Genomic DNA, 16,008 nt, shown 5'->3' on the forward strand with positions numbered 1-16,008 from the left:
CTAATTAATTCCATTCAAAGAATATTTTTATTGAGTGGTTCCTCTGATACTAGAAAAATAAACAAAGTTTCTGGAAGTCAAATAGCGTAGGAAAAGGCTCGAGGTGGTTTAGGCTTTGACTCTTTACAGGGCAGGAACAACACGCTTCTATTTAAATGGTTGTTGAGGGTTTAGAATCAGAATTTAGATGAGTGGCAGGAGATGGTTACCAAGAAATAGAGTCCATGTTTTGAGAATAGTCTTTTGGTTTTTTTCCTCTTCCTTATCAAATATATGGCAAGGTATTTACTCAACTATAAATTGCAATAATGAATTTCAACTTACAATTGCTTATGTTCTTGGTAATGCTATGGTACCGCAAATCTCAATTTAATTTTTATATTAATTTTGATTTTTATTTCTATTATTATTATTTATTATTATTATTATATTTTAATTGAAATTTTTTATCTATTAGATTTAGTCTTTATTTTTTTATATTTTTATTTATTTTATTCGAAACAATTTATGAAATTATAATTTTTTTTTAATTTTATCATCTTTCAACTTTTTTATCTGTTAGATTTGATCTCTATTATTTTAAATGTTATTTATTTTATTTGAGATAATTTATGAAATTAGATTATTGTTTCTCAATTTTATTTCCATTCAACTTTTTAATTTATAATATTTGTTCTTTATTATTTTAATAAACTTGAAAAAAATATTAACAATTTATTTTCCTCATTTTCCATAATATAGCCAAACATTGAAAAGTGTTTTTTCAAATTATTTTTCATAATACTATCAAACATCAAAAAATAATTCACTCTCAGGAATTTATTTTCTAAAAAAATCATTTTAAAAAAAAAAAAACCTTTTTTTCCAACAAACATACCAGGATTAATAAATGCCTTGGATTCCAAAACCAAACAATCAGGAGATACAATTCTGAAAATAACTTGATAGGTTTAAGAGGTTGCGCGGCCTGTTTATTGAACTTGAAGGCAGTATAATTGACTTGTTTGAGAGCGTTGAAGATTGAAGTTAATGTCAAGATTTCAAGTGCAGAAATATTTGTTGGGATAAAGGATTTTGGTGGAACTGCCCAAAGAAATTTGTGACTATTGCACAAACTGCTAACTTTGTACCTCCGTGGTGGCTGAGAGCTTGCAAGGCCGCCTGAAGAAATTTGGAAACTGCATTAATATCTGCGAAATTTAGACGTCAGTGGCTGTAGGAAAGCTTGAAAGGCTACCGTATGGCCTCCTCAACTGGAGGAACTCGCTGTCGATGATTAATGCCGTCTTCTGAAAGACCGATGATCATGGGGAGGATGGAAAAGGAAGGACTGCGAGGTAATTAAATTATCCTGCTTCTTGCGCATATTTTCACAAATTCCTCTACTGCTAAAGAATTTCAAAATTTGCAGGAGATGGAGGAGCTTGGTTTCTAAATGTTTCTGCTGTCAAAATTGAATCAAATCAGTGAACAAGACGGTCATTATTTTTTCAAATGATTCTTCAAGAATTCCCTCTTTGCTCTTTAACTTGCAGGAATTGTTGATTTCCATTGTTGCATGCCAAAGTAAACATGGAGGAGCTAATTAATCCCACAGTTGAAGATGTTCTAACGCCGAATTAACTCAGTGGTTTGTGTTAAATGAAGCAGTAGCCTTCCCTCGCGAACTCATTAAAATTATATAAAGTAGATTTTATAAAAGATATAAACCATTAAAATTGTTATAAAATAGTTATAACAAGATTAAATAAAAATATATTTGGAATATGACCTCTCGTTTTTTACTAATCAAGCAGTTGGCGCTTAAAAACTTGGTCACTCTCTGAAAAGCATGCTCCAAAGCAATGTTCCTCACCAATCTCTCAAAACTCAAGAAGCTCTCCGTACCTTTCAAACCCAAACTCTCACCTCTCTCATTCCTCTCTACACACCCAGAAAACCAACCACACCAAGAACTAGCACTGAACCACCAACAACAAAGCATTTGCATAACCAACAGGTCATACTGGACCAAAAAGATCCATGACCTCTGCACCAAACACCGCAACGTTGATGAAGCCCTCCGCCTTCTTGACCATCTCCGCCTCCGTGGATACCTCCCCGACTCCCTCAATCTCAGCAGTATAATTCACGGCCTCTGTGATGCCAACCGCTTCAATGAAGCCCACCAACGCCTTATCATCTTTTTAACCTCCCTTTGTGTCCCTGATGAGCGTACTTGTAATGTACTCGTTGCTCGCTTGCTTCATTCTAAGGACCCATTTAGGACATTGAATGTTATTCATCGTTTGATTGAATTTAAGCCTGAGTTTGTGCCTTCGTTGATTAATTATAACCGTTTGATCGATCAGTTCTGCTCGGTCTCGCTGCCGAATGTAGCGCATAGGATGTTGTACGACATGATTAACAGAGGGCACTGTCCAAGTATTGTAAGTTATACTACTTTGGTTAATGGGTATTGTAAGATTGGTGAAATATCTGATGCTTATAAGCTGTTCGATGAAATGCCTGAATGGGGCGTCGTGCCTAATTCGCTGTCTTATAGTTTGTTGATTCGTGGAGTTTTAAGAAAGAGAGACATTGAACGTGGAACAGAATTGATGCACGTGCTCTTTCAGAGAATGAGATATGAAGAGGATCAGTCAGTGAATAGTGCCGCTTTTGCTAATCTTGTTGATTGTTTGTGTAGAGAAGGGCTTTTTAATGAGGTTTTTATGATTGCCGAGGAAATGCCACAAGGAAATAGGGTGAATGTGGACTTTGCTTATGGGCATTTGATTGATTCCCTTTGTAAGGTTAGGAGGAGCCATGGTGCTTCCAGGGTTGTTTATATAATGAGGAAAAAAGGGTTTACACCAAGTGTAGTGTCATATAATTCAATCATACATGGGCTTTGTAAGGAAGGGGGTTGCATGAGAGCTTATCAGTTGTTAGAGGAAGGGGTTGGATTTGGTTACTTGCTGTCTGAGTATACTTACAAGGTTCTGGTAGAAGCACTTTGTCAAGCAATGGATCTTGACAAGGCAAGGGAAGTTTTAAAAGTTATGTTGAACAAGGAAGGGATGGATAGAACTAGGATTTACAACATATATTTAAGAGCTCTTTGTCTCATGAATAATCCAACTGAGCTTTTGAATGTGCTTGTTTCTATGCTACAAACTAATTGTCAGCCTGATGTGATCACTCTCAACACAGTTATAAATGGGTTTTGCAAGATGGGAAGAGTTGAAGAAGCTTTGAAGGTGCTAAATGATATGATGACGGGGAAATTTTCTGCCCCTGATGCTGTTACCTTCACTTCCATCATAAGTGGTTTATTAAATGTTGGAAGAAGTCAAGAAGCTCGCAATTCATTGCTTCAAATGCTTGAAAAGGGTATCACTCCTGGTGTTGTGACATACAATGCAATTCTTCGTGGTTTGTTTAAACTTCAGTTAACAAATGAGGCAATGGCGGTTTTTGATGAAATGATAACTGATGGTGTAGCTGCCAATAGTCAAACTTACAGTATAATAGTCGAGGGATTATGCGAGTCTGGCCAAATAGATGGGGCCAAGAAGTTCTGGGATGAGGTTATTTGGCCGTCAAAAATCCATGATGATTTTGTTTATGCAGCCATTCTCAAAGGACTTTGCCGCTCGGACCATTTGAATGAGGCCATACATTTCCTTTATGAATTGGTAGATTCTGGGGTCAATCCTAATGTTGTAAGCTATAACATTGTGATTGACAGAGCTTGCAGCTTAGGTATGAAAAGAGAAGCTTACCAAATTGCAGGAGAAATGCAAAAGAATGGGTTGACCCCTGATGCGGTAACGTGGCGGACTCTTGATAAATTACATGGACAAGTGAAGAATTGATTTAACAATTAACATACGATTCAACTTGTCAGTGGGCAGAAGGCTTGTAGGAGAGGGGTGGATTCAACATCCGTGTATGTGAAGCATATTCTGCAGATACTGAAGGAATGAAAAAAGTTCTTGTTAAGGATTATGTGTCCAAAAAGAATGGATTTCCTGCTCTCTCTCGCCCCATGTAAAGGAATCACAAACTGAAATCTCTAATGCCCCAAAATTGGTCTTCACGACACCGTAAAAAGATATGATTCTTGGTGGAGATCTGCTTTGGTCTGTGAAAAAGAGCATTCTGGAGAAACTCGCAATTTTTTGTCAGGAGAAATGATAATACAATTTGTGGGAGAAATTGCACATAAATGAGAAACAACATGATACAGCAGTCTGGTGAGTTTTGGTGTTTTTTTTTTTTTCTTTTTTTTTTTTTTTTGTGATCTTCATTCTCAGGAAATAAAGAGGCAATCAATTTGCAGTGGCTGGAATTGATTTTTGTTGCTTTCAAGCTGCAGTCAATCACCCCAACTGGCTATTAACTCTCTGGCGGTGGTCATTTCTGTTGTATTTTTTTCAATTCACCCTGTTCTTTATAAAGCTTTCAATCTCAGATGGACCAAATAAATTGATGCTATTATAATTATAATTAGATAGAAAAAATAGGCGATGATATCATATTGATCAATTTTATTTTATTTAAAAAAAAAAAGAGTAATCACAATAATATTCAAAAAATAATTTTTTTTCAAAACAGAGAAACACAATATAGCTTCATTTCCTTTCTATTAAATAAAAAAGGACCATATAGGGTTAAAAAAGAGACAAAAAAAACTTGAAAAAATTTAACCCGAATTAACATGAGAAACTTGTAACTCATATAATAAAGACAAAGTTAAACTAAGTTAACCTGTTAAATTTGTTGTTTAAATCATGAGATCAAAATAACCCTATAGAAAATAAAATGAAGAAAACCTAAAAGCCTATTTCTTAAAAAAAAAAAATCATTATCAAATAATGAAAGCTAGAAAGAAAATACATAAAAAACAAAAAAAAAAATTATCAATTCGCATTAACTTTTTAAACTTGTAATCCATATCATTAAACCAAAAGCATCCCATCAAGAAAAACCTAAAAATTCAATTCTCAACCAATTAAATGTTAAAGAATGAAATTAATAAAAGAATTTGAATTATTAAAGAAGATCCAAAAAAAAAAAAGAAATGAAAAGAATACGTATAAAAAAATTAAAAAAAAAATCTTGATTTTTTATGGAAGTGTGAAATTAAAATTAAAAATACAATAAACAAAAGAACCCAAAAAAAAAAACAATAAAAAATAAGGATCAAAATTAAAAAATAATAAAGAAAAAGGACGATTTGAAAAAAAAATTAATTAAAAAAAGAATTTAAAAAAGCAATATAAATAAAAGAACACCAAGGTCAAAAACAAAAAACAATTTTTAAAACAAGTACTAAAAAAATAACAACTTAACTCGAGCTAACTTGTTAAACTCGCAATCATAGACATAAAATTATAATAATTTCATAGAAAAGAAAGGGGAAAAAAAGCTCGAAGACCAAACCCTAATAAATCAAATGTTGAAAGATAAAATATAAAAAGTAATTAATTTTAAAAATGATAAAAAGATTGAAGTGAACTTGTGTTATCTTCCAAAATCGGTGACCTTAGTCATAAATTCTAGACTAAACCCATGAAAAGCAAACCCTAAAAAATAATAAGCAAAATTATAAATCAATAAAATATTGAGAGATAAAACTGAAAAAAATAGAAAAACAAATGGGAACAAAATTTGACATTAAAAAACAAAGCAAAATGCTTAAGGATAAAATTGAAAATAAAATTCAATTATAAAAATGAAAAAAAAATGTAAATAACAATCAAAAGAATAAGAACTAAATTTAATATAAAAATCAAATTAAATCAAATTATGAGGGATGAAATTGAAGAGAGAAAAATCAAAAAAGAAAAACAACAAAATAAATATGAATCAAAATAATAAGGACCAAATTGGATATAAAAATCAAATTAAATCAAATGATGATGGATGAAATTAAAGATAAAAAATTAAGAAGAAAAGAAGAAAGAAAAACATCAAAACAAATAGGAATCAAAAGAATAAGAACCAAATTAAATATAAAAATCAAATTAAATCAAATGATGAATGATGAAATTAAAGAGAAAAAAAGAAAAAGAGAAAAACAACAAAATAAATAGGAATAAAAAAATAAAGATAAAATTAAATATAAGAAGTAAATGACAGAACAGTCTTGAACTTTTAGAAAGAGAAGAGAGATATAAAAGAGAAGAAAAAAATTTACCAGAGCAAAATCATTCCTCTAATGTAAAAACACACTTGACCATCAAAAACATAATGTTAGGATACTTCTAACACCACCATTTAAAGCAGTGTTTGACCACTAATTAAAGCTACACGTGCAAATGCGTGTGGCAAGTGGCAATGCACTTGCTATTTTTTTATAGAAATAATATTTTTTTTATTAAAAAAAAGACCAAAACAATAGTAACCAAAGCAACCCTAAGTGACAATTCTAAAAATTAAAAGTGGGCAAATATTAATTGAACTGTTTTTAAAAAATAAAAAATTTAAAAAAAAAAAAAAAAACCTTCCATAACAATTCAATTGATTTTGCTTGTAAATGTATTAAAGTCCTTTTATTACCCATAAAAAAAATATAAAAAGATGTATATTGCCCTGGTAAATTTTATAATAACAATTTGATCTCAGTAGATTATCTCGTACTCAACCTCAAGTTTAAAGTTTTTAACTTGCAAGGTAAAAAATATCTTTACACTATTTCAATGAATAGGAATATACGATGAGGGGTATAATGATTTCATGAGGAGGCTTATGCTTTTGTTAATTATTTGATTTAAAAAAATCACTAGTTCTAATTTTATTTTATTTTTGCAAAATAACACAATTTTAAAATTATTTTGTAAAATACCACTATTTGATATATATCATGATTATGAATAACAACCTTATAAAAAGTCAAGGTTGAGAACATCTACTTCTAAAGAAAGTGTTAAAACAAGCCGTATAAATATCGAGAAAAAAAAAAGAGAGAGAAGAAAAAATGAAAAAAAGATACAATAGAGACATTGAAGCATCAATAGAAAGATCTCGACAAGATGAATCCAATAACCTTAATAAATATCATTAACGGTGACTAGAATGGGTCACACTTTTTTTAAAAAAGTCTAATGAGTAATTATAATGATGAGAGAGGAAAGATAAAAAAAATAAAAAAATAAAGAGGCCTCTACAAGCACATTGAAACTTTGATTTAAGACATCACATGTATTATTAAAAAAATTATAATAAGATTGATTCAATAACACTAAAAAAGATTGTAAATAGCTATTGTAGTGGACCAAAGGACAACTCACTTTTCTTTGGAAAGAGAGTATAACATGTTCCCATTATTGGTGATTTTTTTGTGTTGTTATATTTGTTTCATCGAGTTTCCAACCCAACATGTATTAAAATATGCCATTTCAGCAAAATAATTTCTACAAGTGTTATTTTGGGCATTTAAAAATAAAATTAAATAAACAATAGTATTAATAAGTGAAAATAAATTTCTAAATTTAAAACTTTAAGAGGTATAGTGTAACTAATTAGCTCATGAGTTAGTTTTTTAAAAGTCACTAATTCGAGTTTTATAAATTTTAGGGTTATTAAAAACTTACATAATTATTAATTTTATATTTTATAAAATTAATTGAATTATATACAAAATATAATCACCTCTATTAATAATAAAAAAAAATTTCAATCCAGTGGTGGGGTAGAAAGCGAAAAGATAGCTGGTCGACGCTTAATAACAAGACTTTTTATTTTTATTATTATTGTTAATCACGTGCTTTATTATTTTAAAAATACAAGACAAGACAGATGTTCGTTTACTTTTACATTCTTTAGTCGACGTGTATGCTTTTCCTTTTTCTTGTACAAAAAAGAAAAAGAAAAAGGAACACGCGTGACCTTCGCGACTCTTCTCTTTTTACTTGATTTTATCACAATTCAATAAATCATGGGCCAGCAATTCTTCCCCTGGCCCACGTTACTCTTATTCAAGTCCAATACTGACAAACACTTCTTTCCCAATATAAATTTCCAATTTCCTCCTCCCTCCAGCTTTACTCATTTCCCGTCCCAACGGAAACTGCTTTCCTCCCCCCTCTCTCTCTAAATATATCCCAAAAATGGCAACCCCAATCTCGAACCCTAGCCCCGAAACCACCGCGCCGGCATCTTCCACTACCATCAACCTCGACGATACGGCGGAGCTCAGGAGGGTCTTCAACCAGTTCGACACAAACGGTGACGGCAAGATCTCAGCTTCGGAGCTCGGAGAAGTGCTGAAATCCATGGGCTCTACCTACACCATGGAGGAGCTTCATCGCGTGATGGAAGATGTGGACACCGACAAGGACGGGTACATTGATTTGGCCGAGTTTGCAAAGCTGTGTCGATCCTCCTCCGCCGCTGCTGCCGCCTCTGAGCTGAGGGATGCGTTTGATCTGTATGATCAGAACGGTGACGGGATGATCTCGGCAGCGGAGCTCCACCAGGTGCTGAACCGGCTGGGGATGAAGTGTAAGGTGGACGAGTGCTTTCAGATGATTAAGAATGTCGATTCGGATGGGGATGGGTGTGTTAACTTTGAAGAGTTTCAGAAGATGATGGCTGCTAACATCAATAAAGGCTCCGCTGTCGTGGCTCCCTAGATCTATTTCGGACGGTGCCGATTGATTTGATCAATGGATAATGTTTCGTTTAGTAAAAAATCTGGGGTCATGGCGCTGCTAACTGGGTAGATGAAAATGTGATTGTGATTTTTTATTTTTCTTTTTAATTTTAGTACTTTCTAAAATAAAGAATGAAATCAATGAAATGACCGTTTCATGTCAATTATTCATTTTGTGCTTTCAGATTGATTCCCCCACCCCTCTCTTAATTTCTTAATTATCTGATTGAATTACAATTCATGAAGAGGATATACTGGGGAGTGACTTGATTCGTTGATTGTCCTTGCTTTTTCAAATATTATTGTTTTTTAAATTGTTTTTTCTCTTAGAATAAACATTAAATTAATATTTTTAACTGATTATATTGTATTTATGCTACAAATAAAAATATAAATCTGATGGGTATTGTTCTTTTCATGGTTAACTCGTTAATGATGGGCTTATGGATGCAATTTTTAAGGTTAATAAGGATAGAAAAACAGCATTGCAGTTGTTAGTTATGATGGGGTTTTAGTGATTTGGATATGTGTTTTGTCGGATAGCGAAATATTTTATATCAATTTAAAAAATAAAATAATTTTTATTACATTCCAAATTTTGTTTTTTTCCAAATTTTTTGGATAAATTTTAATCAAAATATTTTAGTTTTATTTTATATATTTTTTCTGGAAAAGTTATTAAATCAAATTAATAGTTTATTTAAGTTAGAATCACTTTAATCAATATTTTAAATTTTAAAATTATATTTATTTGACTTTATATTGTATAATTTAGAAGTTGTTTGGCGTTGAGGTTGAACCTGCTTTTCGGAAAATTTCAAAAAAAAAATTTTTTTTGCTAAAATTGAGTGCGGTTTATACTTTTTGGATCGTTTTGATGTGCTGATATCAAAAATAATTTTTAAAAAATAAAAAAACATTATTTACATGCTTTTCGGCATAAAAAACTATTTGAAAGGAAACCGCTACCACACTTCCAAACACCCTCTTATAATTAATTTATTTTAAATTTAAATTGTATTTATTGATATATAAATAGTATAAACTTAAAATAATACACCAAAATACTTTAAAATTAAAATATTTTATTTTAATTAAAAAAAATAAAACACCAATCAAAATAAAATTAATAACCTTAATGGAAAGAGAAGAGATACTTTAACGAGTCAAATAGGGAATATAAAGTATCCAACGAAATAAGATGCTTAGGATGGTCAAATTAATAATAGTATAAATGGCTTTTAAGTTCGAAAGGTTAAAAGTCAACTGTTTTTTAATATATTTAATAAACAGCCATGGTAAAAATTTGATATTTGCCGATTATTTTGAAAAATATTGACATTAATCTCTAAAAAAAGAGATTTCATTGATTTTAGAAAAAAAAAAAAAAGGTTCCTTTAAAAAAAAAAGAATTTCTATTATTTTAAAAAATATTAACTTCAATCTCTAAAATGAAGATTTCATTGATTAAATACTAAAACAAATTATTTAAAAAAAATTTAAGTGAATTCGAGTAAACTTATTAAATTTATAATTATAGTTTTAAAATTTGGTTTGATGGGTCGACCCGGAACTAGAACCAAGTTAAGTTTAAGAAACAATAAGCGAAGTAAAAAACCTAGATATCCCGACAAGTTGACTCAATAACCTTGCAAATTCCGGATTTAACCCATTAACTATTTATTTTTTTAATCAAAATAATATTATTTTAATTTTAAAAAAATAAATTGATCCAATAACTTGATTAAAATCCAAACCTGTAATCTTAGCTTTGAATCAAGTTTAAAAACTCTGCTCATGACACGAGTCATGAGTTTAAAGAGTAAGCAAATTGAAAATAAAATATAGATTTTTTTAGAAAAAGAGAAAATAACTAGTGAAAAAAAAATATAAGGATGAATATTATTTTATAAAGTTTTGATTTTTTTTTTCTGAATATAAAAAAATAATATTTTTTAAAATTTTATTTAGCATAACTATTCGCCATCGCGTTTTCCATCCCCTTATCCTTATATTTTATTTTTTTAAAATGAACTTTCTCCTCGTAATTGTTGCTATTACACGCAGAAGTTCCTTAAACTATGCAGCCCCTTCAATTGGTGATGCCTCCTTTGTACGACAGCGTTTTCTATTCTATGGCAGGCCATATAAAATGCTGACTATTTTTGAAATGTTGATTTGTGATGCTATTACCATGTTTTGTTAGAACAAACTTATGATGGAAAATATTGTTGGGTTAATTTTATTTTACTGTTTTATCAGTTTTTATTTAAAAAAATTTTCTTTATTAATTACCTTTTAAAAATTTTAATCATGGTTCTTTCCATCTACCTTTGTTAATTAAATTAATAGAAAATAATGTTCTGTTTCATAAACTTCAAATTCCCTCCTCAAAAGTATAAATAGTCTATCAATTGACTCTTTAAGAAGATATCTAACATGATATACACACACATAAAATTTTTATTTTGAAGACAAATTCACTATAAAAAAATAAGAAAAAAGCATGAAAAATATAATTAATATGAGTTTTATATTTTTTTTTTTCAAATGTGGGATTTGAAACTCATTAGTATTTATGTTTTATGTTCCCAAGAAAAAAGTTATGTTTTTTTAATGTGGAATAATAAATTTTTTAGTTTAAATACTTCAGCTTAAAAAGATAAAATGTTATCTTTTCAATGTGGGATTTGAAGTCCTTTATTTATATACTCTATATTTTCAAGAAAAAAGTTATATTTTTTCAATGTGGGATAATAAACTTTTTGATTTAAATACTTCAACTTAAAAAATAACATGATATCTTTTCAATGTGGGATTTGAAACCCTTTATATATATACTCTATGTTCCCAAGAAAAAAGTTATGTTTTTTCAATGTAGGATTTGAAATCCATTAATATATATACTCTATGTTCCAAAAAAAAAAAAGTTATGTTTTTTTTAATGTGGGATAAAAAATCTTTTGGTTTAAATACTTCAACTTAAAAAAAAAAATATCATAGTATCTTTTCAGTGTGAGATTTAAAACCCTTTCATATATATACTATATGTTTCCAAGAAAAAAAAAATATTTTTTTAACATGGGATAAAAAAAATATTTTAATTTAAATACTTCAACTTAAAAGGGTAATATAGTATTTTTTTTAAATGTGGGATTTGAAGTCCTTTCGTATATATACTCTATGTTCACAAAAAAAAAAGTTGTGTTTTTTCAATGTGGGATTTGAAACCCATTAATATATATACTCTATGTTTTCAAAAAAAAAAAATAATGTTTTTTCAATATGGGATAAAAGAACCTTTTAGTTTAAATACTTCAACTTAAAAGGATAGTATAATATCTTTTCAATATGAGATTTGAAACTCTTTCGTATTTATACTCTATGTTTACAAGAGAAAAATTATGTTTTTTCAATATAGGATTTGAAACTCATTAGTATATATATTCTATGTTCCCAAGAAAAAAGTTATTTTTTCAATGTGGATAATTTTTTTTTAAAATATTCTTTTAAACTTCATTATTTACAAGATGTATAACCTATATTTATATGAATTTTTTTAAAATTTTTTCATATAAAATATTAAATATTTAAATATTTTTTAAAATTTTTATAGATTAATCCGAATTAACCTATAAAATCCAAAATCTGATTTTATGACCGAGTCAATTTCAAACTGGCTATAATAACTATGATTGATGTAAAAAATGGCATAGTCTTGTTGTGGAATATAGAAAAAGCTAACAATGGTTTTCAATCAATGAGATTTGACATGTGGACTCTCATGAGCTGATACCATTAAAAAAAAAATAGGAGTTAAAATAGAGTGAGAACAGGAGTGGACAAGATAGAAATATAGATAATAGAAATTACATATATAAACTTGGTTTTGATATTAAATTCTCTTTTCTTTTCTTTTTCTTTTTCTTTTTCAATCTATAAAATTAGCATATATAGCTTGTTTGTTTATTTTTTAAATCTTTATGTAATAAAATTAAATGAATTATATATATATAGATAAAAAAAATACAAAGCCAAATTTAATAAAATACTTAAATAATATGTAATCAACAAAATCATAAAATCAAAATCCAAACTCTTTGTAAATTGAATCAATGAGAAATTTTTTTATTTTGATAAAGTGGTGGCTAAAACCCTTTTTTTTTTTTTTTAGTTTCATGAGATTGGTCAGTTTATCTAAAATCCCTAATAAGGTTCAATAACGCTAAAATCACAAAAGATACAATTTTTAGACCCAATTATTCAACCTTGTCGATTTTGGGTTTCTTAGACCCAAATAAAATAAATGTGAAGAGTAATTTTTTTTAATTAGTTTCAAAATTCATTTAAGAGATCTGATTTAAAATAAATTCATTTAGGATAGAAACAAAGCAAGGTAACATTTTTAGAAAATTATTTTGGGCTTTAAGCTCATTTTCAACTTATTTTGAATCAACTTGCAAAGGTCCATTAAAAAATTTAGTTCTTAATTTATGTGGTTTTCCCTACCCTCAATTAGGCTTCAATGATATTAGATGAGGTCTCATGATATTATTTATATTATTCTCTAATAAATGATAAGTTGATACATTCATGTAAGAGATTAATTATTTTATTCAATTTTCCAATCACTTCGCTTATGATTGGTTAGCAAATGCATAATAATCAACTTGCAAATTAAGATAATAAAAATGACATGAATTTAACTTGCATAAGACATTCTATTCAGATAAAAACTAGATAGGAGGTCATGTTATGCTCCAAGCCATTTAAATTTTTAATAATGTAAAAAGAAAAATTGTTCAGGTAATACTAGTGTTTTTAAAAAATTAAAAAAAAAATTGAAACCCATGTTATTGATTTAAATGAGCTTAATAAGCTCGTTTAATTTAATAATATGATTAAAAAAATAATAATAAATAAAGCAAATAATAAAAATTTAGCAATAATTAACTATAAAAAAAAATTAGATATCAATATCATATCTAGGAGAGAGAGAGAAAAAAAAAAGCTCTTTTAAGACTTGTTGTCGCTCCATCATAAACACCATCCCACCACCAAAAAGGGCATAGCAAGACGGTTATAATGCAACTATGAAAGACTTCATGACAACATTGAAAGAAGTTGTAAGGGTTGTTAGAGAAACAATTTGGAAAATAAATAAAATAAAATATCATGAAGAGAACACATCATTCTTATATTTAATCAATTAAATTAATTTCATTCAAAAATAAAAATTCTTTTAAAAAAGATAAAATTAACTAAGAATAAATAAAAAGACCCGAGAAAACTTGGGTCATTTTTAAAATCAGTGAAAATTCCTATAAAGTGCTAATAAAAAAAATAACGGAGCGCAATCTCCAATTAAATAAGTGTTGGATGGAAAAATGAAGAAAAAACTTGAGCTTAAAAAAAAGTGAAAAACAAAACCAAGAAAACCTGGACAAATCTCCTAAATATTGGTTAATTTCTTAAACTCACAACTCGTGAAATCCTAGACTCAAACTTAATAAAGAAGCTCAATTCCCAACCAATTTAATATTGAATGATGAAATTAAAAAAAAAATCAATTTAAAAAATTTTCAAAGCAAAAAAAATCAAAATCAAAAGAATGAGGATCAAATATAATAAGAAAAAAATTGGAGAATGAAATTGTAAAACAAATTATGTTTTAAAATTTATCTCAAATAAAACAAATAGCAATAAAAGAATGTGGACTAAAACTAACAATTGAAAAGATTGAAGGAGGATAACATTGAAAAATAATTCCAATTTTATAAATTATTATAAATTAAATAAATAGTAATCAAAGGAACATTGACCAAATATAAAAGAAAAAAAAAGTCAAGGGCTGTTTTGAAAATTGAATGGATCAACATGAAAATCAAGGAGGAGAGGGAAAAGGAGGGGGGGAAAAGGGGTCGTTAGCGCCAAAGCAAAAGTCTATTGGCTATACTCGATGCCTAGAAATGGAAAAGGCCGCCAACCCAGAGGTGCGTTGGCCATACATGCCACCTAGAAATGGAAGGGTCACTGAGTGAATTCAAACACCATCACAAAAGTCACAATTTGGCATACTAGGTGCGCCGCATGCATTGTACAAACACTCGGAAATAATAATCTTATCTTGATTTTAGTAAAATAAAATAAAATACAAAGGATGTGGAGAAATGATTAAATTGAACAAATTAATTGGATTAAAAGAGAAGTTATTTAATGAGAGGGGTGAAATTGAAGTAAGGAGTTAGTAAAGAGAAAGAGAAGAAATGGGGTTCAATGAATTAAGAAAAGGAATGGTGGGGTCAATGTAAAAATAAAAATAAATATGGGGGCAAGATGCAAATAAGGAAAGAAGATAATTATAAATAGCAAAAAATCTCTAAAATTCCTAGATAATTTTTAAATAAGGAAAGAATATGAAGTTAGCTTCTTCTTTTTTTCATAAAAAATAGTTTTGACATCAAACATGAGCAACTATAGAATTTATTCTTTAAATACACTAGGTTAATGTGAATAATACACTCTTATAATTATTTAATCTTGATTAACATATAAACTAGTTTAAAAACATATATTAATCATGAAAAAAGAAGAAGCAATTATATATAGATCACAACTGATTTTTACACGGGTAACCGGTTATGCCATAATTTGGTTTGATCATACACAAGACATCTCGTACATGAAAATAGTGGTGCCTTTGGATTTTTCCAAAGCACCCAAGATTTCAAGAAGCCACCGAGCATATACTTTTAAGCAACTTTTTTTTTCCCGGTCTATATATAATTGCTCTAAAACTAATAATTTAGAGAAAAAAGCTACAAATTAAAATATATTAAGAAGACAAAAATCGTGAACCTAGTATTTAAAAATAAATCACAAAATATTTATAACTCATAAATCTTATTCTTTTTATGTAAAGAAGGGTTCAAATATTATTTTTCTCTATAACATTTAATGAATAATAAATATTTTTTATTTATCACTAATATTATTAATAAAGAATAAATAAATCTATTTCCTGGATCACAACTGATTTACACATGTAATTGGATATATATATATTCTGTAATTTAGTCTGTTTAAACAAAAAAGAAAAAGAAAAAAGATCAAGTCTCCTCGTTTTGAGAGAATAAGGGTTTGAAGAGAGGATCATGGACTCGCAAAGAAGACAAGAAGCTTTTAGCTTACGTTGAAAAACATGGCCACGGAAACATGGCCACGGAAACTGGCAAAAGCTGGTGATTTATTAACTTTTTATACTCTCAGCCATGCTCTATAATCCTTTGATGAGACACCACTGAATATGAATGCAAACGCAATCACCAATGAAAATTTCCATCCATACTTTCAGATGATATTTT

At 28.8% G+C, this 16,008-nt stretch overlaps 2 protein-coding genes across 2 annotated transcripts; both read left to right on the top strand.

The window, feature by feature from the left end:
- The first annotated feature begins 941 nt into the window (after positions 1-941).
- LOC118050995 (uncharacterized) lies at positions 942-4,536 on the top strand. The gene is made up of 2 exons (XM_035061492.2): positions 942-1,337; positions 1,412-4,536. Exon 2 carries the CDS (start codon positions 1,845-1,847, stop codon positions 3,858-3,860), a length of 2,016 nt encoding a protein of 671 aa, XP_034917383.1. The 5' UTR covers positions 942-1,337; positions 1,412-1,844; the 3' UTR covers positions 3,861-4,536.
- A 3,485-nt stretch (positions 4,537-8,021) lies between these two features.
- LOC118050994 (uncharacterized) lies at positions 8,022-8,808 on the top strand. Its single transcript, XM_035061490.2, has one exon. It carries the CDS (start codon positions 8,100-8,102, stop codon positions 8,622-8,624), a length of 525 nt encoding a protein of 174 aa, XP_034917381.1. The 5' UTR covers positions 8,022-8,099; the 3' UTR covers positions 8,625-8,808.
- The last annotated feature ends 7,200 nt before the right edge of the window (positions 8,809-16,008 follow it).

The sequence above is a fragment of the Populus alba genome, chromosome 15 (genome assembly GCF_005239225.2).
Source record: "Populus alba chromosome 15, ASM523922v2, whole genome shotgun sequence".
Lineage (NCBI taxonomy): Eukaryota > Viridiplantae > Streptophyta > Magnoliopsida > Malpighiales > Salicaceae > Populus > Populus alba.

Coding starts and splice junctions, on each gene's coding strand:
- LOC118050995 (XM_035061492.2), top strand. CDS start 1,845: ATGTTCCTCACCAATCTCTCAAAACTCAAGAAGCTCTCCGTACCTTTC.
- LOC118050994 (XM_035061490.2), top strand. CDS start 8,100: ATGGCAACCCCAATCTCGAACCCTAGCCCCGAAACCACCGCGCCGGCA.